This window comes from Sphaerulina musiva (genome assembly GCF_000320565.1).
Source record: "Sphaerulina musiva SO2202 unplaced genomic scaffold SEPMUscaffold_9, whole genome shotgun sequence".
NCBI lineage: Eukaryota > Fungi > Ascomycota > Dothideomycetes > Mycosphaerellales > Mycosphaerellaceae > Sphaerulina > Sphaerulina musiva.
Genome location: NW_016017391.1, coordinates 1733360 through 1755973, shown reverse-complemented (window position 1 = coordinate 1755973; position 22614 = coordinate 1733360). Strand labels below are relative to the sequence as shown.

General features: G+C 49.9%; 6 protein-coding genes across 6 annotated transcripts; 2 read left to right on the top strand and 4 right to left on the bottom strand.

Annotated features, from left to right (window-relative positions):
- Positions 1-5868: 5868 nt before the first annotated feature.
- On the top strand, positions 5869-8237 carry SEPMUDRAFT_144033 (uncharacterized protein; the record flags this gene model as incomplete). The annotated part of the gene is made up of 3 exons (XM_016903062.1): positions 5869-5895; positions 6126-7257; positions 7348-8237. 3 exons carry the CDS (start codon positions 5869-5871, stop codon positions 8235-8237), a joined length of 2049 nt encoding a protein of 682 aa, XP_016758440.1.
- Positions 8238-8517: 280 nt separating this feature from the next.
- Positions 8518-9914, bottom strand: SEPMUDRAFT_158439 (uncharacterized protein; the record flags this gene model as incomplete). Its single annotated transcript, XM_016907793.1, has 3 exons — positions 9288-9914; positions 8855-9213; positions 8518-8758 (listed from the first exon to the last, which is right to left on the bottom strand). Exons 1-3 carry the CDS (start codon positions 9864-9866, stop codon positions 8518-8520), a joined length of 1179 nt encoding a protein of 392 aa, XP_016758439.1. The 5' UTR covers positions 9867-9914.
- Positions 9915-9935: 21 nt separating this feature from the next.
- Positions 9936-12386, bottom strand: SEPMUDRAFT_151294 (aspartyl aminopeptidase). The gene is made up of 3 exons (XM_016906725.1): positions 12234-12386; positions 12094-12155; positions 9936-12005 (listed from the first exon to the last, which is right to left on the bottom strand). The coding sequence occupies exons 1-3, from the start codon at positions 12298-12300 to the stop codon at positions 10578-10580; spliced, it is 1557 nt and encodes a 518-aa protein (XP_016758438.1). The 5' UTR covers positions 12301-12386; the 3' UTR covers positions 9936-10577.
- Positions 12387-12769: 383 nt separating this feature from the next.
- SEPMUDRAFT_151293 (uncharacterized protein) lies at positions 12770-13744 on the bottom strand. The gene is made up of 2 exons (XM_016906724.1): positions 13552-13744; positions 12770-13459 (listed from the first exon to the last, which is right to left on the bottom strand). The coding sequence occupies exons 1-2, from the start codon at positions 13562-13564 to the stop codon at positions 12864-12866; spliced, it is 609 nt and encodes a 202-aa protein (XP_016758437.1). The 5' UTR covers positions 13565-13744; the 3' UTR covers positions 12770-12863.
- A 1482-nt stretch (positions 13745-15226) lies between these two features.
- Positions 15227-21184, top strand: SEPMUDRAFT_71634 (uncharacterized protein; the record flags this gene model as incomplete). Its single annotated transcript, XM_016909948.1, has 2 exons — positions 15227-15365; positions 15471-21184. The coding sequence occupies 2 exons, from the start codon at positions 15227-15229 to the stop codon at positions 21083-21085; spliced, it is 5754 nt and encodes a 1917-aa protein (XP_016758436.1). The 3' UTR covers positions 21086-21184.
- A 203-nt stretch (positions 21185-21387) lies between these two features.
- On the bottom strand, positions 21388-22530 carry SEPMUDRAFT_120028 (uncharacterized protein; the record flags this gene model as incomplete). Its single annotated transcript, XM_016901563.1, has 3 exons — positions 21388-21776; positions 21841-22051; positions 22135-22530. The coding sequence occupies 3 exons, from the start codon at positions 22528-22530 to the stop codon at positions 21388-21390; spliced, it is 996 nt and encodes a 331-aa protein (XP_016758435.1).
- Between the last annotated feature and the right edge of the window lie 84 nt (positions 22531-22614).

Here is a 22614-nt window from a genome sequence, read left to right as displayed (position 1 = left end):
TCGATCGACGGGAGCGCGGGCGGGAAACTATAGCCTTATAGTCGCTATACTGTCTAGTAGCTCGGAATATCTAAACGAATATCTAGTTAGGAACCCGAGCCGGACGACGGACATCCTCCTCCTCTACGCGAACAATCGACGTCTCGGCAACAATAACTTAGATAGGAGGGCTCGTCTCGGTCTCTCGACTTATAATACGCTTAATAGCCTTCTAAGTAGTAGGGTTGTTAGCAAATCTCGCGAACAAACCCTTAGTAAATAGGTTACCTATCCGAAGTACCTCTCTAACCGTTATCGCCGGTAGTATAGTATTCGTAAGCAGACTGAAGACGAAATCTTTAGAGGACGAAAAGGATAGGATAATACCCTCCCTAGGCTCGTTGTCCTAAATCAGTTTATCTAGGCGACGTATTACGGGCTTTTTCTTTGTCTTCGTCGGCGGGTTTACTAGAGCTAGCTCGGTAGCGTAATCCTAGCTCTGTCTAAGTATAGCTTCCTTATCCTCCCGGTCGACTATTTCTACCTTATACCCGCTATTATAGTCGTTATCCGTATCTAGATCCCGAGACCTACTACTAACTATAGGAAGAATCGACCTCTATATCGCCCTCTCTAACTGTTTCGTCGTAGCGGTACCCTATTGCTCCTTAGCCTTAGCCTTAACTACCTTTGCTAAGTAGCTCTTCTCTAGGATAGTAGGTACAAGCCTCCTTGCCTCCTTCTACTAAGAGTCCTCTTACGATAGCTCCTTAGCCGGTCGCGTTATAGCCTAAACGAGGATAGTCTTGTCCTCTTTATCTGTAATCTCTTCTATCCGCGCTCGTTTATCCTTATACTTAGTAGCGTACCGGTCCTACGTAGTATAGCCTAAGAAGGTATAGGCCTAGATAGCCTACGGAGCAAGAAGAGCCTATATAGCGATAGTAGGCGGGGCAACTACCGGAGGAATACTAAGTTAGTCCCGAGGATAGAATCTCTTTTTAGCGGTATTAATAGCTATACGAAGATAGGCCGGGAACTTAATCGGGTTACTATAGTTTATCTCCCGTTCTAACTAAGGTAGGATCTAGAATAGGCGTAGGTACTACGAGTCCTATCTATACTTAATCCCTCGTAGGGGTAGAGATTAACCGGCTCGGCTAAAGAAGTAGTAATTCCTCTTATTCCGGTATATAAACCCCTGCTAGGTAAGGTTACTTATAATCGGGTATTTATAGGCGAAGTAAGAGACGTTACTATATTAGAAACAACAATCCTTTAGTAGACTAGTAACCTACATTATATCGATACGGATGCTCGCCGGTTCTATAGATAAATATAGGCTATTAGGATTCGACGGCCCGGATATAGGTAGATACTATATACTATAGGTACCGGATAGGGCTCTAGCCGAGTTAGTAGGTATAGACATCGTAGAGTAGTAGGCAGCAGATCTATATCCGAGATTTTAGTTAGGCCCCGGAGGCCCGACTAAATCGGAGCCTAAGGCAACTATACTATAATAAGCCTAAACTACGCTAGGCGGGTTTACTAGGCGCGCGTTGCTACTTCCTCTCCCTTAGAAGGCTTAGTAGAGGTCGAGTCGGAAGGTATTAAACTGCTCGGCAAGGGCGTTAACTTTAGAGTTAAACTTGTCGTTCTTCGAGGCCGGAGCTATAATCGACGGTATACCCTTAAAGGAAGTCGAACTAGCGCCGGCCAAGTTCTCCTATAACTTGCCGAGTCTAGCTATAGTAGTCGGATCCTTCGTATACCGCTAACCGTCTATCCCTTTAAGAAGCCTCTTCCTAGTAGCGAAAACCTTCTTAAAGTTATTATACGTCTTTAGTAACTTAGGGTATAGACCGAACTCTCTCCGAAGGACTATCTCTACTTTATTAGGCAGGCCCTTTAGAAAGAGCTTAGTACGGTCAAAGTTAGAGAGCTCCGCTATAGAGTAGCGTCTAATAGTAGCGGTAAATTGCTTTAGGAAATGTAGGTTGTTACTAGTCTTGTCGCGCGGAGTATTATATAGTTGGTTAAGGTACTCCCGGAAGGTAACGTTACTATAGTAGTCCTTCTCGATATAATTGATAGTTACCTTCTCCTTAAATTCTACCTAGTTGTTACCGGGTAGGTCGAGGCCTTCGATCTTAGAGCGGGTAACTATATTACATTTAAGAAGAAAATCGTTAATAACTTCCTTTTCGTCCTTACTTATATAGTACTTGTCCCTTATTATCTCGTAACGACGGAGAGCGTCCGTAATATTGTTTCTATCAAATATAGGGTTACTATCGGTACTAGGTATAGGCGGCTCCTTTGTAGACCTTTCGCTCCTTTCGGTAATTTTCTCTATTATACTAGCGACGCTAGAGGTTATCGAGGATATAATGTTTTAGTTCGTTACGAGGAGCTCTATAGCCCGGTACTATTCTTCTACGCTTATCGGTTTCGGCGTAGTAGGATAAGTAGAGCTACTCGACGGAGTTAACGTAGGTATAGACGCCGAAGGTCTAGCTATAGCTAGTCCGGATCTAGATACTATATTAATAGAGCGGTTTCGGATCGAGATATTAAGCTGTCGATCGTACTCGTCTAAGTCTACGGAGGCGTTCTCGATCGAGTCGGCGCGGTAGAGGCTATTAGCAACGGGGTCGGAGTGTTCGGTAGCTAATATCGTTCTCGTTCGTTAGTACGTATATATACGGGTTTAGTACGTTCTCGTTCTTTAGTATATACGTATACGTATTCGTCTTTAGTCTTGTTTTCTATCTTAATCTCCTCGACTATATATAGTAGTACTTTAATCCTACCCCTTTCGGTTAGACCCTAGGGGCCTAACTAAATCCTAACTCCTTTCGGTACCTATATTACAGTTAGTATAACTTAAATCCCGAATCCCCTCTTCCGTTCTACGATATTAGTCGGCCGCTCGTTCTTACGGCCTATACCTCGCCGTCGGCCTCCCCGTAACGTCTATTATCTCTAAGGCTAAAGACCCCTTTCCTCTAATATCGCGTTAATTACTTTTCCCTACCTTATGTTCGTAACCGTATTATATCGTAGCTTGCCCTATACCTAATTAGGAACTATACCCTTCCTTATACCGAATTGGGAACTACGCCCTACTATATCGTATTGTACCTTAACCTTATACCGTATTATCTAGTATAGGAACTATACTCTAGGAACTGCGCCTAATCAATCTCGAACTTTGTCGTTTAATACTATACCTTCTCGTACCGCGTTGTAATAGTCTCCTTTTTAGAGTCAAACGCGTTCTCTATCTCCTATCCTATCCCCTATACCTATCCCTTTTTGCCCTCCTCCTCTAACCTATAACTATTCCTACTCTTGTATTTTGTATATAATAACTGCCCTACCTTCGGCTCTATTTATTACCGTAAAGCCCTCTCTCCTACTACCGTCCTCGAGTAGACGATCGGATAGGCCCGGCTTACGGTAGGTCGCGGCGTAGCTCTACGGTAAAAGGGGTAAGATAGGTAGAGGTCCGGAAGGACGCGGAGATGCCCGTAGGTAGCGGGAATAGTAATATTAGAAGACAAAGCGTACTGTAGGGTAACGACATCAATTATAGTAGAGTAGGTATCCGTATATCTACGTCCTAATTATGTCCGTCCTCTCCTCCGTCCTAAAAAGAAGAAAACTACCTTATATAGCTACCCGCTAGGAGTAGTACGGCCCTCCTAGGCCGTCCGGCTCTCGGCTCTACCCCGACGCCCTATATAAAAGAAACACGCCTAGCCGCTTAATAATAGCTATCTAGATATAGTAATATTAATAGAGTTGCAGGTAGGTAAGGATGTTAGTATATAGTAGGTTGTTAATAGGAGAGGAGTAAGAGGATCGTAGAACGCGCGACGAACCTATTAAAATACTCTATCTCTATAGCGATACTACTACGTACTCCCGACTACTACCTATAGAATTCGCGACGTAACTACGAGCAAATATTCTTAGCGACGCTTCGCGATAGTACGAACATAAGAAGGAATTTGTATACAATGTTTACTAATACTAAGGTATAGACATTCCGTAGGTATATACTAGCTCTACGTAGTACCTAGATAAGAGTAGACGTCGACCTCCGTTTATAGAGCGAATACGCGGAGGACTAATAATCTATCGCTACTAGGGATATTAGCCCTAAGAGAGGGCGTCTATAATATACTAGGGCAGAGAAGCCCTAGCGAACCCCCGGCGAGACGGGCGGGGCGTACTATATAGGCCGGGAAGCCCTTATAGACCTCCGGCGATCCGGTATAGAAGAGATACTCTACCGATCGGGGACGTTCTAAATTAAGAGGGTTCCTAAGGGAACCGGTTATCGGCTACTGCCTAAGAGGAGGCGGTACCGGTAGTAGGGAGTAGATAATAGAATAGCTTATATATATAGCAAGGGCCCTCCTCTTAGAAGAAAGGGCAGAGTTATTATACCTTAGATAGTAAGCCGTATATTGTTTATACCTTTTATACCTCGGACCTCTATTACGTATACCCTTACGCTTATAGGACTATTATAAAGACTATAACTATTCCTACTCTTATATTTTATATATACTAGCCCTACCTTTAGCTCTATTTATTACTATAAAGCCCTCTTTCCTATTACTATCCTCGAGTAGACAATCGGATAGGCTCGGCTTATAGTAGATTATAGTATAGCTCTATAGTAAAAGAAGCGGTATTAGATAGAGATAGATAAGTTATAGGAATAGCTATAGATAGTAAAGATAGTAGTATTAGAAGGTAAGGTATAAGATAGAGTAAGAATAGCAATTATAGTAGAGTAGAGTATATATCTCTCTATATTCTATATATATCCGTTATCTTGTCTATTATTAAAAAGAAGAAAAGTACTCTATATAGTATATCTACTAGGAGTAGTATAGCCTATCTAGGCTATCTAGCTCTTAGCTCTATCTTAACGCCTTACTTAAAAAATATACGTCTAGCCGCTTAATAGTAGTAAACATTATATATAACCTAAGACTATATATAATACTATAGATCTTCTAGAGTAACTATTTAAGAGCTTACCTTTTATATACTAGAAATCCTACCTTTCTATACTAAATAGAATCTAATCCTACTTTAAAGTATCTCTATCTTCTATATATAATTAGTACGGAACGACCTCTAAGCTTTCCGAAGTATAGCGTAGGTTAGGTATAGGAGGGAGTAGAGGCTAATCAATCTAGGAAAGTAAGTATATTAAGGCAGAAAAGTTAGCTCGAAAGCGTACGCTATAATTAGCGCGATCTTTAGTAGTAGGGCGCGCTAAATCTACTAGGCCTAATACGTTACTACCTTAAAAAAAACTACCTATCTCTATAGACTACTCTATCTAAAATTTAGTAAAGAAGAATATAGAGAAGAGAAGGATAAGGATAAGGATAAGGACAAGAACAAGGATAGAGAGAAGAAGAAGAAGAAGGAGAAGGAGAAGGAGAAGGAGAAGGAAGAAGAGATAGAGAGAAGAGATAGAGAGAAGATACAAGAGATATATATATATATATACGCGCGCGTATATATAGAAAATTGGCCGATACTATACTACTAACAGGCAGGCCTATAGGACATATTACTTAATATTCTTTTTTTTATTAGTTTTAGCTCTAAAATTAAGAAGATACTCTTCTCTTTATATTAGTATAAATATAGAACTATATTTAGTCTATCTAGATCTATCTAGATTTTAATTATACTAGACTAGGTCTCGGCCTCTTACTAAGCTTACTACTTCTAGATACTAATTAAAATCTTATCGATATCGGTATTCCTATCCTCGTCGTTCCTCTACTTTCTTCCAACCGACGGCAATCTCGTCTTGTCACGTGTACGACAAGGCATAGAAGTAACAACATGTTGGTATACATACCAGACGATGCGGTACCTCGAGTTTGCAGGCTAGAACCATGCGTCTCGGTGCAAAAGAGGCCGGACTACGCTCCTGACACCAAGAAGCAGCTATATGTCGCGCTGTCTCTAGGCACCGAATGAACATGTCTTACAGGTAGGTATAGCGACAGCCGGGGAAGTACATGATTGTTTCGACATTGTTCGGAGAGATGCGAATCCCCTCACTATGCATTTGCACAACAGGACTATTCCTCGCCCAGGTCTTCGGTTCGACTGCGCTGAACTGGCCTGCCGACTCGGCTTTGCCTCATTTCCCGGACATTGGCGATGCAATTGATGCAGCAGATATTACTGCTCTCACCGGCGAGGAGCGCGTTCTCCTGACGACTCTTCAGGGCATTGTGAATCGCCAGCAGCCTCGGATCTATCTCCACTGGAACAAGACCGATGAGGCCAACGACGGGAGCAATCAAGCGTGGCTGCGAGATATCGCCGAGTATGTTCATGTCGACGACTGCTCCGGCCATCCCTTTGGCATCTTGGAGAGGTATCGCTCGGAGATTGCTGGGGCGATTGTCTACGATCCCGACGTCGTAGACACTGTCAACCTCGCGACGACGGTGGCTGGCCTTCGTGGCGCCGTGGTTGCGACAGCTGAGCTTGCATACCAGCATCAATTGCCCATTCTGGAAGACTTCCGAGGACGCTTCGACAACAAGTACGACGTGTACAACTACGCTCTCGAACACATCTACCCTCTGTTGACCAAGCGCGCAATCACAGCCTTGACGCCCGAAGAGACAAGGACAATTCCGAGTGTGCCTTGGTCCAATCTTACCAGCGAGAAGAACAGGACAGTCGACGCCAGTAACAATGCCACTTATACTGTAGACCTAACGCCTTTTCTCGTCCAGCTTCAGGAGGATGGAACGGTCTATGTCCGAATCAAAGACGCCTTCGAAGACGACGGACATGGCGCAGCAGTCTCTCACGTACTCGCCTTGGCCGATGAGGAAGTCCTAGCAGACTTCACGCCCGGCACCGCTGGCGAAGATCCATTTCTCGTAGACTGGGGAGGCTCATATCTTCATGACTATCCCTGGGGCTGGCGTTCTGCAGATGGAGGAGCGCACATAGTCTATGGCTTCCGCCCTCCCAACGGCACTCGCAGTCTGACCGTGAATCTCACAATGGCCAACCAATTCGACGTTGCCGCCACCACAACACTGCCCGCAGTCAAGGTGCTTAATGCCGTCTTTCGCGACTACATCACAGCCATCGCCGCGCCATGCATCTGGCTGGACCCAAACAATCCCGACGAATTGCCTCTACTGAACCGGATTCTGGAAAGCTTTGATGCCAATTCCGCCTACCTGGGCTGGTTTCCAAATGGTAAGTGAGTGACGCGTTGATCAATAGTCTCCTTGGATTCTCGATGCGTGTTGTCGCCAAATCATCTGCTGAATCAACCTTTTACTACAGGCGACGAGATGTCTGGCGTAACGCGAACCGCTGCCAACAGCATGTTCGTCGTTGCAGCCGATTACTTCTTCAACGGGTCTTTCATGAGCGGACTCCGGAGTCTGTTTTCTACCACGACCCAGAATCGCAAGCTACCACCTCCGCCCGCTATTGAAATCACCAAGTCCTCTATTCCAAACAAGATCTACCTGTCCCTCACATGGACTGAAGGAGACAACATCCAGTACATGCAACATCGCATGCGAGTCATCTGGGACGATCCCGCGCGAGGCCAAATTCCCATGGGCTGGACAGTCAGTCCAATCCTCCAAGACATAGCGCCCAACATGCTCCACTACTTCCAATCCTCCGCGACCTCAAACGACACCTTCGTCACCGGTCCCGACGGAGTCGGTTATACATTTCCTAGCAACTGGCCCGAGTCAGACTTTGAGTTGTTCCTCGACATGACAGCACGCTACACCAAATCTATAGGGACGGCGAGCAACATCTGGGTCTACAATCGCATCAACGCAACCCTCTACCCGCTCGCCAACGAAACCATCGAAGCATACCACCGCGCTCTCGGCCCAGACTTGCTCGGAATTTCCGCAGACGGCCACGCGAGCGGCTACGGAATCAACGTCACATCTAGTGACAGTGGTAGTGTTCCCGTCGCGGGGCTCGCGACCATTAGTAGTGTGAAGCAAGGAATGGAACGTCTACAGAATATTTCGACGCAAATGTACGACGGTACGAAGCCTGTGTTTGTGGTGTGTGCGTTGTATGCGTGGGATACGACGCCGGGGAATATAACGCAGTTGGTTGGGCAGTTGGGAGAGGAGTTTGAGATTTTGGGGCCCGAGGAGCATTTTCGGCTGTTTATGGAGGCTCAGGGGATTGCGTTATGAAGAGGTACCCAAGGTAGTATAGGAAGAGCTGTGACAAGTTGAAGAGTAATGGTAGTATTTAATATTCACAACGGGTGAGAAGTAGTGTTTGTAGATTCTTGTAATGTATGAACTTCTCTACCTAGGCGCACAAATACGACCGTCCGTTCGAACTATCGTTGACAACTTTCCTCCTACGAAGAAAATAATCATTCAAAGTACGGTATTACTATCCCCCCGCCATCATCACCATCCACACCCTACCATCCCTCAACACCCCATCCCTCAACACCCCCTTCTCTCAACCCCTACCCAAAGAAGAAACAATCGGAACATCCTCCACCTCAACCAGAATACACGGAAGGCGATAATACTCATCTTCAGGCTTCCAAATCGCAATCCTCCGAATTCTCTTGTGTCCAAAGAGACGAGAATGCTGAATGAGCATCCACGCTGTCCCTCGTACATTGGGGCTTCCGACGAGAGATTGAAAATCCTCCCAGTCTGAGGGGTTGGTGCGGTCGATGATGAGTCGTCGGGACCTGTAATATAGAAGAGACAAGTCGTTGTCAGCAGGGTGAGGGGGGTTTGATGTCGAGGATCATGTATGATATAGATCGAAAAAAAAGAAAACGTACCAAGGTCTCGCAACCAAATAAACCCCCTGAGAATCCATCTCCGTATATCCTCTCCGCTCCAGAACCAGATGGATGATTTTATTTGTATCAGAATTTTCCACATCAAAGTCAATCGAATAGCGGAAGCTCATGGGACGATGATGGAATTTCTGACATAGAGCTGCATATTCCAGACTTGCGACATCGCTTACAAGTCGCAGATGAGGAAGTTGGAGACCAGGAATATTTCGCCAATCCTTCTCGTCTCCGTCTCCATCTCCGTACACGGTATCTCGCATTTTTTGGGGACTTTTGATGAATTGTCTGATGATTATGCCGTTGAGGGTGTTGTAGATGATTGTGTAAGACGCTCGAGTGGACTAGACATTTCTGATTAGTACTGTAGTGTTGTTCTTACGCTCCTATAATACAGAAGATGCCAAAAATGACAGACCTCGCCTCGTGCACCGTTGTAGAAATCCTGATCCTGCTCCCAGGCCACGAGTTCGTTGTCGCCATTGGGGTTGTTTCTCGTTCGCACGCTGGCAGAGATTTGCAAGTCGGCAAAGACGTCGAGGATGGCTACATCTGCGTGACTCTCTACGAAGTTGAGCCTGTCAGCTAATCTTCGTTCTGGATTCCTGGTCCAGCCATTGCTTGCGAGCTCGTCATAGTTGGTAAAGACACTTTGCGAGGTGCGGAGGCGCAGTTGAGCTGGACTGAGAACACCATCGCTCTTCATGGTTCTATACAGGGGCTGCATGTTGCCTTCTTCCATGTACGCGATCAGCTTGCAACCACGCGCCGCCCATTCGGCGCGGATCTCGTCGTCTGTGATGCGTTTGGCAAGAGGACCGATTTGCGGTCTTCTATGATGGGCATGGTCGTCGGGACGGACCTGTACAAAAGGTCGTATTCCGAGTGCTGGTAAACTGCTGGCAGACGTCTTCGAGCACGAAGCGAGCATGACGAGAAGCACGGTGATATTCGAGAACCGCCATCTGGCATCTCTACCGCTCAGGGTCATGTTCATCTTCACTGCGTCTATGACGGTGGGCGACAAATACGAAGAGCAGTGTTTAGGACGAGGACAGGCGGCGATGGAGATTTCGCGATGTTTCTTGGAGGTCCAAGTTGCCTGTGAACATATATAGTAAGCCCACAACGAGTAACGAGCACATGAGTTTCATGCAGCTGATAGCAAACACGCGCGTGGGCAATGCCCATTCGAAGCAGGGCGTCACCACCACCACCAGGCAACCACTGGTGACTGCACACGAGCATATGATATTCGTTCGGCGCAATGCTCATCTCTTTGAACCTCACCGCTGCCCTACTGTCCACCCTCCCTACCATACATGTCTGCAGTCGCGTGCTCTAGAGACATGACTTGTTTCGTATCAGGATCCTGGGGAAATAGTTTCTAGTGCCTCGTCAATTTGTGCAAGCATTGTGAGTCGGATTTTGTGTAGCTCGTTGAGATTGCCCTCCCTAGAACATCAATGTCGCGGCGCCGCCGCAGAAGACATGTCAGCTCTGGACAGAGTGGTGAATTTTCGTTATCATTCCTTTCGTTCCCTGGCTTAGATGCAGAACTATGTGCTCGCATAGTATGGAGAGCATCTCGTTCCGTTCGCCTCCGGTTGGGATAGCGACTCTCGTTGCAGGTTTGTTCACTCACCACACTTCCGTCCACAAGTCATCACAACCTCGCCCTTTTCGCCTCACCACCATCCTCGGGTAGTCAATCCACCATAATCTTCCCCTCCAACTCTCCGAAATGCTCAAAGAAACTATCAAACAGGTTCACTCCATACTCGGCATCATACGCTCCGCCTGTCTCTCGAATCGAATGCATACTGAGCTGAGGATTACCCACATCGATAGTCCTCGCCCCTAAGGCAGCACTCAACATAGGACCAATGGTACTCCCGCATCTCGAATCGTTGCGCACCACAAACAACTGCAGTGGGACACCAGTTTCAGACTTCTTGATACCTGGTGCTTGGTAGGAGGACGGTTTGGCACGCCTGGCGCATTCCTGCAGGAGAACGATTCCGGGGGAGTTTGTAGCATATCGAACATTGGCATTGATCTTGATGACAGTGCCTTCGTTCATGTGTGGACGATGTTCAGCTTCGTAGTTGCCGCCGTAGTTGGGGTTGATGGAGTGAGCCATATCTGCGGAGATGAGGAAGCTCGTCGCGAGGGTCTGTTCATATGCTGTGCTGGTATCGACACTCTCCCCAGCGCTGACTTTGTCGTAGCTCTTCTCGCTGTCATCTTTTGCGGCCGATGGAAGGACGGAGAGACGGCGGATGACGGCTGGGAGCATGTTACTGTCCGCACCTTGAGCAGATTTGGAGCCAATTTCCTCGTGGTCGAAACAGGCGATGAGGCGGATGGTGGAGTCGCCTTGAAGTGCTGAAGGAGATTCCACGGATTTGATGAGACCCTCAACAGCACAGTATGTCATTCCCAGGTTGTCCAGACGAGCCGAAAAGATGAACTCGTCATTGATGCCACCGAGGCAGGGAGGTTGAACGTCGTAGAAGACCAGTTCAAAGTCTAGGATATCAGCAGCTTCCACACCAGCATCCTTTGCAATCAACTCGATGAGATATGGATGGTGTCTCTTGGTCACAGTCTTGAGCGGCTCGAATTCACCCTCCCCGGCCTCCTTCTTCTCCGTCTCTTCCTCCTCCTTCGCCTCTTCCTTCGTCTTCCCCACGCGATTCAACTCGGCAGAAATCAACCCCAACACGGGAAATAACTGCGTCTCCTTGTTAAAAGTAAAAGGCTCACTTCCTCCAAAGTGCATTGCCAAATTGGGAATTCTCGCAATAGGTTTGTCAATCCTCACCAACTTCTGCTCCACCTGCTCGCCCTTCTTCACCATGACCCTCCCGGCAATTCCCAAATCACGGTCAAACCACGTATGCCACAAGCCACCTCCGTACGTCTCCACGCCGACCTGGAGAAAGCCTTCGGCGGAGCGTTTCGAGACGGGTTTAAGTCGCAGACAGCAGGAGTCGGTATGTGCGCCTACCATGGCGATGGGGTTGCCGGGCTTCCATTCGGAGCCAATGGCGAAGGCGACGACGGTGGAGGTGTTACGGGTGAGGTAGTACTTTCCGCCGGGAGTGAGAGTGGAGGACCAGGGGTCTCGTTCCTGAAGGAGGGAGGAAGAGGTTTAGATGATTGCTCGTTCATCTAGGTGGTATGGTATGGAGGACGGGTAGGCGCCTGGCTTGACTCACTCTGATTTGCTTGAAGCCCGCCTTCTCCAGACGCTGGACTGAAGATTGGACGGCATGAAAGGCTGGAGGAAGTTAGATACCTGTACCTAGTTGTCCGTGTCTGAATTGAAGCTGTTGGTAGGCTCGATGGTGGAGCTTACGAGTGGGAGATGCGTGGAGGAAGTCCACAAAGTCGGCGGGTCTGGAGATGGTAGACTTGCTAGCCATGACTGCGAAGCCTCGGCTGATCAAGTTGTAGTGTATACAGGTAGAGTGTCTGATGGGATTTGTGTAGAAAAGAAGGCGTGCGAACAGAGGGAGAGGCATGTACGGTCACACTCCAATATGGACAGACTGTCAAGAAGAGAGCACAAGAGATGGTGCTGGTGGCTAAGGTAGGTACATAGCTGCTTTCGTCCCACTCCCCACTACAGTACGCCCTAGTTCTACTGATAAGATAGGCCAGCGGTGAATCCCACTCACCCCTTGGCCAACATCGACATCAAGCAACAAGCAACAAGCATCCGAGAAACACCTTTGACTTCGCTCTTGGTCTGTGAATGAGACGAAGATGAATGGCGTGGACGGATGTAGAGAGAGCGGGAAGATATGAGCTCAACCTTCTGAGAAGCTCTAATTCAAACGGCTCTATGGTAGCTAATTGCCACTCGCAGCGTGCACATTCCATTGCTGTTTGGCCGTTCTGATGGTGCGATCGAGCAGAGAATGCCTTCGCAGCAGTCACTGTATTCCTGCTAGACCGCGCTCCCCCTCGTACATTCTCTCCTCAATCAAAGGGCGAACAAACTCTCCACAAATTCGGGAGAGCCCAGGGTGATAGACTGATCGAACACCTCCGAATCCAACTCTTCCTCTTTGAGTTGGCCCTCCTCCTCATTCCACTGATTCAGTGGAGTGTAATACTGCTCAGGGAAAGTTTCCACCAGCGCCTCGGCACCCTGCTTCTTGAACCAACTCTCGAGGGCATAAATGTCCTCCGTGGCCATTTCCGCCTCATCAAAGTCCAGTCGAAGAGCCCTCCTCTCGTTTTCCAACTCAGTGGGGTCGTTGTTCTTGTACGACGCCACTTGCAGCCGGTATGCCTCAATTTCGGCAGCGACGTCTAATTTGCGGATTTCAAGCTGAGGACGAGAGGGCCCTTCGAATGCGGCGGCATCCATTTCTGCCTGCAGGATTGTTGCTTGCTCGTTGAGCTGTTTTTCAAATTCCAAGTTGATGGCGGCCACTCTCTCGCACTCTGCTTCAAGGGCTGCGAAGGCTGATTTGGTCTTCTTGGCGCGTTCGGTTTGGAAGTCCCAGTACCAGTTTCCGGAGCCAATCTTCTCGCAGGAGATCTTGTTGTCATCTTGGAGGGACTGAATGTAGTCTGTGTGGCAGTGAGTCATGTGAGTCATGTGAGTGGGGGAGTCAGATGAAGTTGGGGGAGCTGGGAGGGAGCAAGACAGCTGAGATGTATACCTTTGGTCTGCATGCCGTTGATAGACGCGACGGATGGGAGTTGCTTCTCGAGCTCTTTGAGATTCCACACCGTCTTGGACTGGCGGAACCAGGACTGGATGGTCGCGAGCTTTTGAGGGTTACAGTTGACCTTGGGCGCCTGCGAAATGAGTCAGAAGCAGTGCGAGTGCGCTGAACGTCAGGAAGTGACTTACCATGGTTGTGCTGTGGTTGAGGTGGGTGCTTGGCAATGGGTAGTGGTAGCGGTGTTGGCGGTCAATTTCCGTCTGTGAGTGAATGGTGTTGTAGGTGGAAGAAAGTTGAGAAAGAAGAAGAAGGAGAAGAAGAAGAGATCAGAAGAAGTGGGATTTCGGAAGGAGGCGCAGCAAGTTTATGGGGAGGTTGGGGATGAGGTGCTTGAGGACGGGATGTTCAACTCGCGACACTTCACTACTTGCGATCAAAAGCGGAAGGAACGCGTCGCACAATTCCACCATAACGCGTGTTCGACTACACTTCGCGCGCATTCTACGACAATGAATTCCAACAGAGCCACTTGATCTTGCCCATGCGAGAGTGCAGCAGATCTGAACAACTCCCAGCACGGAAATCAACGCGAGAGGAACGAGATTCTCACGGCCAGCGAGTGGAGAAAACGCGTCTACCCAAGGCGGCATGGCTGTTCGTTCTGTCGGCATATGCGCGTTGAAGCTGGTCTTGCTCGAATAAACCTCATCGAAGAGGTTTCATACCTTAGATATGTATGTGCACCTGGCAGCAAAAGTTGCGAATGCCTCCGTCAGCGTTTACCATCCCAGCCCGCGCCGACGATGCTACGCCAGAATTGTCTCCAGTCTGGCAGGCCAATTCAAAGCCATGCGACACATGTCGAGTATACTCACAGTCATCAAATGTCAGGGGTCTGGGAGATCAGTCGTGGAGCTTCGAGCAAGCACTCGTGGGATCAATACCGCGGCAAGATAATCAATCGATGACTACAGCTCGGACCTGAGAACAAGCGTATCGTGGTATGATGCCCTTCTCTTGAAGAGATCAGACCTGTGTATCTTCCTCCGTTGCCCAGTAGAGTCTGAGGCTTGCTCGCGAATGGCGATGGCTCGTCTCGGCGGCTTGATGGATTGGCTTCACTTGGTATAGCTGGTTTGGAAGCCTGATGCGAGAACAAGCTGTCTTGGGCATACATGTAGCTCGCAGCATGCTTCTGCTTCCGTGTGATTGAGGATGAGGAAACGAGAGTCAAGCACAGTAGTCAGTTCTACTCATAATGGCATCAGCGGGGCGACGTCTGTAGACGGCACTGGTCTCGATGTCGAAATTAGGTACCTAGGTAATATTCAACTCTCACATCCTGTACATACCATTGTCTACACTCATGTAGGTAGGTAGGTACATGTAGCTGATATGTATGTCGAAAAAGTCTAAGAGCAAGGGGGGAAAGCCTGGCGCCACAGTGGCTGAACACTCCAGGTTTCACATCGCCCTGCATCTCGGCTTATGGCGTGTTGATGCTTCATCGCAAGATTCGCCAAAACATCGGCTTTGCATATAGCGACCTGGTCCAGGCAGCGACGTGAGCTCGGGTCTAGTAGGTCACCAGGTCGCGAACAGAATGAGAATGTAGGTCTCGCTACCACCAGTTCAACTCAATCGAGAGCCAGCAGAAAGTCGAGTCCACATGCTAAAGGAGGTATACAGCACCTCGCGCAACATCCGGCGCGATGCCCTCGAACGACTGGCCAAACTATCGGCCGAGAGCAGCAGCGGACACGATGATGGGCGAGACATCGAACGACTATGCGCTTTGGGAGGATCGAGTGGGCAGGTATACCAGAATGGAGACGTGAACGGCGAGGGACACCAGAATGGAGGCATCAACGGCGATAGGGGGAAGGTGTCTTCCATCCCGATGAGTGTCAAAGAGCTGGAAGTACTCGTGGCCTTGTGCAAGGCCGCTCCTTTAGTACAAACCACTCGAGATGCTGAAGCGCTGTTGCAACAACTCGCTCCGTATGTGGCAGAGGCGCATAGGCAAGCCTTCCGAGCGACGCCCCTACACCAGCATCTGCCGCCTTGGGAGACTATCTCCTACGATCTGACCACTGCTATCCTTTCACTGGGTCTCAATCACCCTTCTTTGCGTGCGCGCGCCTGCTCGACCATCAGCGAGGCTGTGGACGAGGTGACATTGAGCGCAGAGAACACTGCGTGGCTCAAGCCATTGCCAGAGGGTCAGACCGAATATGAAATCAACGATGACACGCTGCGAGTGGTCCAGATCAGTGTATCTCTCTTGGGCTTCTTCAATGGTATCGCCGGTTATATGCAAGTGTGGAGCCCAGATCAACGCATGAGTCTTCTGCCACAGTTTAAGAGAATCCTGTCTGAGAAATTCATGGTGTCTCTGGAGGGTGCCCTGTCGGCTATCCGTAACTCGTATACCAAACACCGAATGGTGAATCAGTGGAAGCGATGGGACACTCAGTACGCGGCACAAGGGCGTCCTTTGGGTGCCATGCTTCTCCAACAAGCTTTCATGCATATCGTGGAAGAGACCACGTTGGCACTTCTCCCGATCCACGAGCCCCTCGCTTCAGCTGACCTGTTGGACACTCTTCTGCAGCAAGATCCTCACAAGTACCAAAATAAAGTCCACTCTGCCAACGGTATTGTGGATAACCTTACTGAGCTGGTCACCAGTGAGATCAAGTTTCTAGACGATGAAGCAGACTATCTCAAATTGGGCTCTGTCTGGCAACAGAAGCAGGCACGAGACGTGAAAGCGAGTGCACTGCGTAGCTTTCTCTGTTGCTGTATCTTGAGCGGCGGCACCCCTAACGACGATCTTCTGCTGGACTGGCTGAGCGCCATCACGGCCGACCCCGACCAGATGGTGGACGAAGATCTTGCGAAGACCGTGCTCAAATCGATGGCTGTGCTTGCTCGCATCTCGGAGACGGTAGTCACAAGCTTGACACGATACTTGCCCAGGCTGATTGTGAACGGCAAGATGACCGCCACCACTGCCGCTGTCGCCTGCGAATGCCTTGCTCGCGTGCTGAAGCCACTCTCTCAGGACGTCGTCATCAGTACACTCTACAGCTTGGGCAACATTCTCAGTACGGACGTCGATGGACAGGCCAATCATACGACAATTTTCGACAGTAGCTTCAGCATTGCCCATAATGACAATGGCAACGGCTTCACATCACATCAGGGCTTTGGCAGCTCCATTTCTTTAGTCCTGAGCGACGAGGAAGAAACGGCGGCCGCGTATGGCACACTCGTGGCAGCCATTGTTGCCATTGCGGTTGCGCGCAGTGAAGCACAGCTCACTGCTTTAGTGTCTTCGATGCTTCTGCAGAAAATTGGAAAGATCAGTCCCGCTGTGGACGCGCGGATCATCGTCGAAACCGCCGCACTTGGTCTTTCTGGGGGCGTCTCCGAGTTGAAGGGCTTACTCCGAATTTATGCACGAATCAATAGCGAAGCGCTCTCTCAAAATAACACCCTGCTGAGCTCGGCCGTATTCGAGGCTCGCACTCGACTTGCCGTGCATGTAAAGCAAGATTCGCCATTCTACGAGATCTATTTGTTGCATCTACTGGCGCAATGCGTCGGCAGTGGGGAGGCTCCTGGAGACAAAGCTGCAGACACCGCATTGGCGCAGAGGACCATTGCTGGTCTGCTGCGTCCGCTGGCACTCCTCGCCTCGCAACATGCTGGAAGGACACCTGTTTTTGAGAACGGAGATGAAGTGCTTGCTCTGGGACGCGACGCCTGGTTCAACCTCGTAGTACAGGGCTATACATTGAAATCGCAGCTGATTCAAGATCACATCGAAGACTTGCAGACAGTGGCACTCTACAGCTTGCCGTTGGTTGACGAAGCTAGGGTTGACATGCCTGAGAGTGGCATCGATCTTGACCCGGTACTGCGCAGAGGCAAGAGTGATCATGCGCTCGATGCTCAGCGACACTCGTTGAAAGCAGCGTTGCCGCACTGCGAGTCCGACATCAGAAGTCTGAGCTACCAAGAGTGCGTGTTCCTCAACGCTGCGCTGCTCGTGTCGACGCTGCGCGCACGAGGTGGACACTGCACTGCAACTCTGCCATATTTCCTCGAAAGCAAGGTCAAGACCGGTCCTCTGAACAATTGCATGCTGGCAGTCTCCAACCACAGCGTCGAGGTATACCTGCAGCGCGCTCTCTCCGCCAAGCGGCAAGACTTCGCTGCACCACAGGTAGCAGTGCAGCTTGCGGCATTCTTCGAGGGCTGCTGTCATCGCATCGCAAAGGTGCAAATCGCTGCAGTGGCCGCTTGTGATCGACTTATCGCCCAAGTCCCATCTGCGCTCTGTCAGAAGTCATCTCTGTTTGCCTTGCTAGAGTTGTTATCTCTGATGTGGAAAGCATGTCTTGACACAGAGACTGACGAATACTCCTTCAAGACGCGCTACGAGTCACAGAAAGCGAAGGTGTCTATTCAACTTTCGGACGATGCGCAGTTCCGCCAAGTCACCTTGACCAACTTTTATAATAAATGCAGAGTCTGGGTCTCGCGTGCCGTCCGCGTGGCCCCATTGGACGTGAAGGGTGTCTTGCAGGCTTACCTTGAGGACTACGATGACGACGGCGCATACGGGCACATTGCGCTCGGCCGCTCGTTCGCTGTCGAGATGGGTGAGCTGATCCCAGCGAGCGACCAGAGATTGACCAGCCTGGACAGTCAGCGCACGATCGGCATCAATACTGCTTCCGACTTCATCGCTCAATACACCACTCGGCAGTGGTATCGAAAATTCGATGGCACGCTGGCAGGTGAGGCCGACGACGAATGGGCGCTTGTCGACTACAGCGGTAAAGCACGTGTTGCTCTGTTTGATGCGAATAGTCCAGTTCACGATGTGGCCGAGGAGTTGAGGGACCTCTCTCGTCGTCTACGAGCGCATGAGCATGTTCCCTTTGCAGAAGTGACCGCAAGCCTGCGCAAAGCTGCTGGCTTCATTAGCAGAAGCGCTTCAGACCGTGTCATTCTCATCCAAGGTCTCGTCGCGATCCCATTCACTATTTTCACGAAGCAATCCATTCGACTTGGAATCTCCTTGTGGCTGGGCGTCATCAAAGAGAACCCCAGTCTCGAATCGAGAGTGCTCATGGAGGTGGCTGCGGGCTGGGAGGCCTCTGTCAGGCTGAAGCGAGGCTTCTTCTCGACGTCTTTGCACCACCATCATCTCGATCCGTTTTACATCAAGGAAGAGTTTGCGCCGTCCGACTGGGAAAAGACGAAGAGGCGTGAGAAGCTCATTCAGGACTTGGTCGCGCCGCATCTCGCACTCACTCATAGCCTGTCCAGCCACTTCAGCGCCACAAGACTGACATCGACCTCGCTCGAGAGGGTATATGCACGGCTGATGCGTAACACGCTTCTTCAGATGCAAAAGAGCGTCAACCAACCCCTCGCGCGAGAAGTACACTTCCACATCATCTTGCTGGCGCTGAACATTCTTCAATTCTGCACCGGCCTGCACACTTCAGCTCAGTGGCGGCTCAAGGATGCCATTCTCTCTGCGGGCTTGTCCTGGTTCGCAGTGGCGCCCAGATGGTCCTTTGGCAGTAACAGACTGCAAGTCAAGGCGGAGCGAAAGATCCTCAACGATGTGACTCACGCGCTCAATGGGCTTACGGATATCGGCGCCAGGGCCACCCGATCGTTGCCATCTCTGCAGCAAAAGGAGGCCCTTCTGTTACAGCTTATCAAGCACGAGATTGGCAAGCTCACGGTCTGGATCACTCCACTTGGCCAGGATACCACAAACCCAGCAGCTCCTGGACATTCCGAACTGCAGAGTCAAGAAGGGATTCTGTCTGGTCTGCTGCAAACCGCCTGGGAAGAGGACCCGCGTATTGCAGTTCAGCTCGCGACTCGATTTCCACATTCTTCGCGGCTGCGCCACGATGTTCGACAATATCTTCTCCGTCATCCCGAAAAGGCCATTCACGAGCCGGATGCGCTATACCTCCTGCTTGGATCCGAATTGCCTGCAGACATTAAGACTCAGCTGCGATATCTGCTCTATTGGGCCCCGATCAATCCCATGGCCGCCGTGACATACTTTATGCCTGCGTACAAGAACCATCCACTCATCATTCAGTATGCTGTTCGTGCTCTGGAGAGCCACTCGGTCGACATCACCTTCTTCTATGTGCCGCAAATCGTGCAGACTTTGCGATACGATGAGCTGGGTTACGTCCAGCGCTACATCGTCGAGGCGGGTGTGTTCTCTGGTCTTTTTGCGCACCAGATCATCTGGAATCTCAAGGCCAATGCGTACAAGGATGAAAACTCGGAAGTGCCAGATCCTGCAAAGCCCGTCTTTGACCGCGTCATGGAATCTCTGATCGAAAGCTTCACACCAGACGATAAGGACTTTTACGAGCGCGAATTCAATTTCTTTGGCAAAGTTACCGGTATTTCAGGCACACTCAAGCCACTCATCAAGCGTCCCAAGCCAGAAAAGAAGGCGAAAATTGAGGAAGAACTCCGCAAAATTGATCTCGATGTGGGTGTCTATCTCCCTTCGAACCCTGATGGAGTGGTCATTGGTATCGATCGCAAGTCTGGCAAACCCCTACAATCCCACGCCAAGGCTCCTTTCATGGCCACGTTCCGCATCAGAAAGGATTTGGGTAATATGGAAGCAGACTCTGCCGACGAGTCGGAAGCGCTCACTCAGAACAGGTCCCACACCTACGAAGTGTGGCAGTCCGCCATCTTCAAAGTCGGAGATGATTGTCGTCAAGACGTCCTCGCCCTCCAACTGATCGCAGCGTTTCGCGGAATCTTCAATAACGTGGGTCTCGATGTCTACGTCTTCCCATACCGCGTGACCGCCACCGCTCCCGGATGTGGTGTCATCGACGTCCTCCCCCACTCCATTTCCCGAGACATGTTGGGTAGAGAAGCGGTCAATGGACTGTACGAATACTTCATCTCCAAGTACGGAAGTGAAGACTCGATCAAATTCCAACAAGCGCGAAGCAATTTCATCAAATCCATGGCCGCCTACTCCATCATCAGCTACCTCTTGCAATTCAAAGACCGCCACAACGGCAACATCATGGTCGACGACGCCGGCCACATTTTGCACATCGATTTCGGATTTTGCTTCGACATTGCCCCCGGCGGCGTCAAATTCGAACGAGCTCCTTTCAAACTCACGCCGGAGATGGTGGCGGTCATGGGCGGCAAGGACAGCCAAGCATATCGACAATTCGAAGAATTATGCGTCAAAGTCTTTTTGGCGAGTCGACAATATGTCGAACAATTGTCGCATATTGTGCTCACCATGTTGGACTCGGGTCTGCCGTGTTTCAAACCGCAGACGCTGCAGCACTTTCAGGAGAGATTTGTCATGGAGAAGAGTGAGAGCGAGGCTGCTGGGTTTGTGCGGAAATTGGTGCATTGGAGTGAGAGGAGTCATTCGACTGCCGTCTACGATTATTTCCAGCTGTTGACGAATGGAATCCCGTACTAGGTACTTCGTCTTCTCGCGGGCCTTGCGATTGACGTGGTCCGTGAAGATCGAGGTGGAAGCAATGGAGAGAGAGTGTGGGGTTTATACACAGCTACTACCTTACGTACATATCTACCTCACCTCCTAATATACCTAAATGCTCTCATCGATCAAGTCTGAAGCCAGTCGAACATAGCAACAATACACACCAATAATGTGGGATGGTTCAGAGACATGGACAGGCAATAATAAAAACTCGTTGCATCACAGGATTATGTAGTTATATTATTCAGGGGGAGGTTTTGACTCCATGTACCAGGTCCCTACGCTCTCGGTCGCCCAGGATGTCTCCTCGTCTTCATGCGGTGCCAACAGCAAGCACATAATAGGAAAAGCAAAAACAGCCCGAGTGCCGCGCTACCAATGATGGAGGCGGCAGCGAGAGGATGGTCCTCAATCCAAATGTTAATCGCGTCCATGAGCCCCGACCATGTGAGCTTCTTCGCATTCTCGTGGCGCGCCAACTGCGTGGTGAAGACGCCGTAGCTGTCTGCATTCAAGACAGCGAGACTCGGCGACCATTTGGCCAGTTTGCGGACCCTGTCGTTGCCGTAGCAGCCTTTCTCGAGTGTCTGCGAGCTCACTGCTGTCACGTTCACGGGCGCCAAGCCTGCCTCTTTCACCTTTCTCTCGTTGTACAGAACATCAACGACTGAGCATTACCTTCGTCAGTGCGGACTCGATGGCAGTCATGGAGAGTGGTTGGGTTGACCTACTGGTACGATTGCCGCTCACGGCTTTGATATGTGTCATCTCATGGACCATGACTCCTGCTCGGTGGCGTTTCGAAGAGGTACCCTGCTTGCCCGTCTCTTTTGCGCACATCACAATCTCAGTACCTTGCTGGGTGTAAGCTGCAGCACCGAACTTCTGACACTGTCGATCAAGTTCATCGTCGTGCTGCGCGCAGATCCAGGTGACGGTCCCCTAGTTGTCCTGGATGCGACGGAAGACGCCTTGTCTCATCAGCTGGAGTGATACGGTGCGGGGGAGACGCTCTTACCGTCCACATATGCGGTGTCGTCTTTCGTTGTGTAGCCAAAGTAGCGAATTTTCAGACGCTCGACTTCTTTCGCCGAGAGGTCGGGAGGGTCGGCGATTTCTGGTGCACCAGGACTGAATTCCTGGATGAGGTTGACTTCCTCTCGGGCGATCAGGAAAGCCTCATTGAGTAGCTTCTGTTGGCGTGGTTGGCAGCCACTGAAGCGGAGGTTGACCGCGGCGCAGATTGATGCGAGGAGTGATGGGGAAAGGATGAGAGCGGCGGTGAAACGCATGCTGGATAGCTGATGCTGGAAACGAGTGAAATGGATGATGTGGATGATGTGGATGTTGATGTTGGGAACAGAGAGGTGGAGGGAAATGTGCAGATACATGTAATGGAACTCAACCTCGTCATCAGCCATGGCGACTTCCTGGTCTAGAAGAGAACCTAGGTAGTTAGGTAGTTAGGTAGTAGCTGTGACTGCCCGGCAGACCTACTGACTCCG

Excerpts from the sequence above, each read along its gene's own strand:
- SEPMUDRAFT_151294 (XM_016906725.1), bottom strand. The coding sequence starts at position 12,300 with ATGGCTAGCAAGTCTACCATCTCCAGACCCGCCGACTTTGTGGACTTC. Across the intron at positions 12,156-12,233 it reads CCTCCACGCATCTCCCACTC|CCTTTCATGCCGTCCAATCT; the intron begins GTAAGCTCCACC and ends AACTTCCTCCAG. Across the intron at positions 12,006-12,093 it reads CGGGCTTCAAGCAAATCAGA|GAACGAGACCCCTGGTCCTC; the intron begins GTGAGTCAAGCC and ends TCCCTCCTTCAG.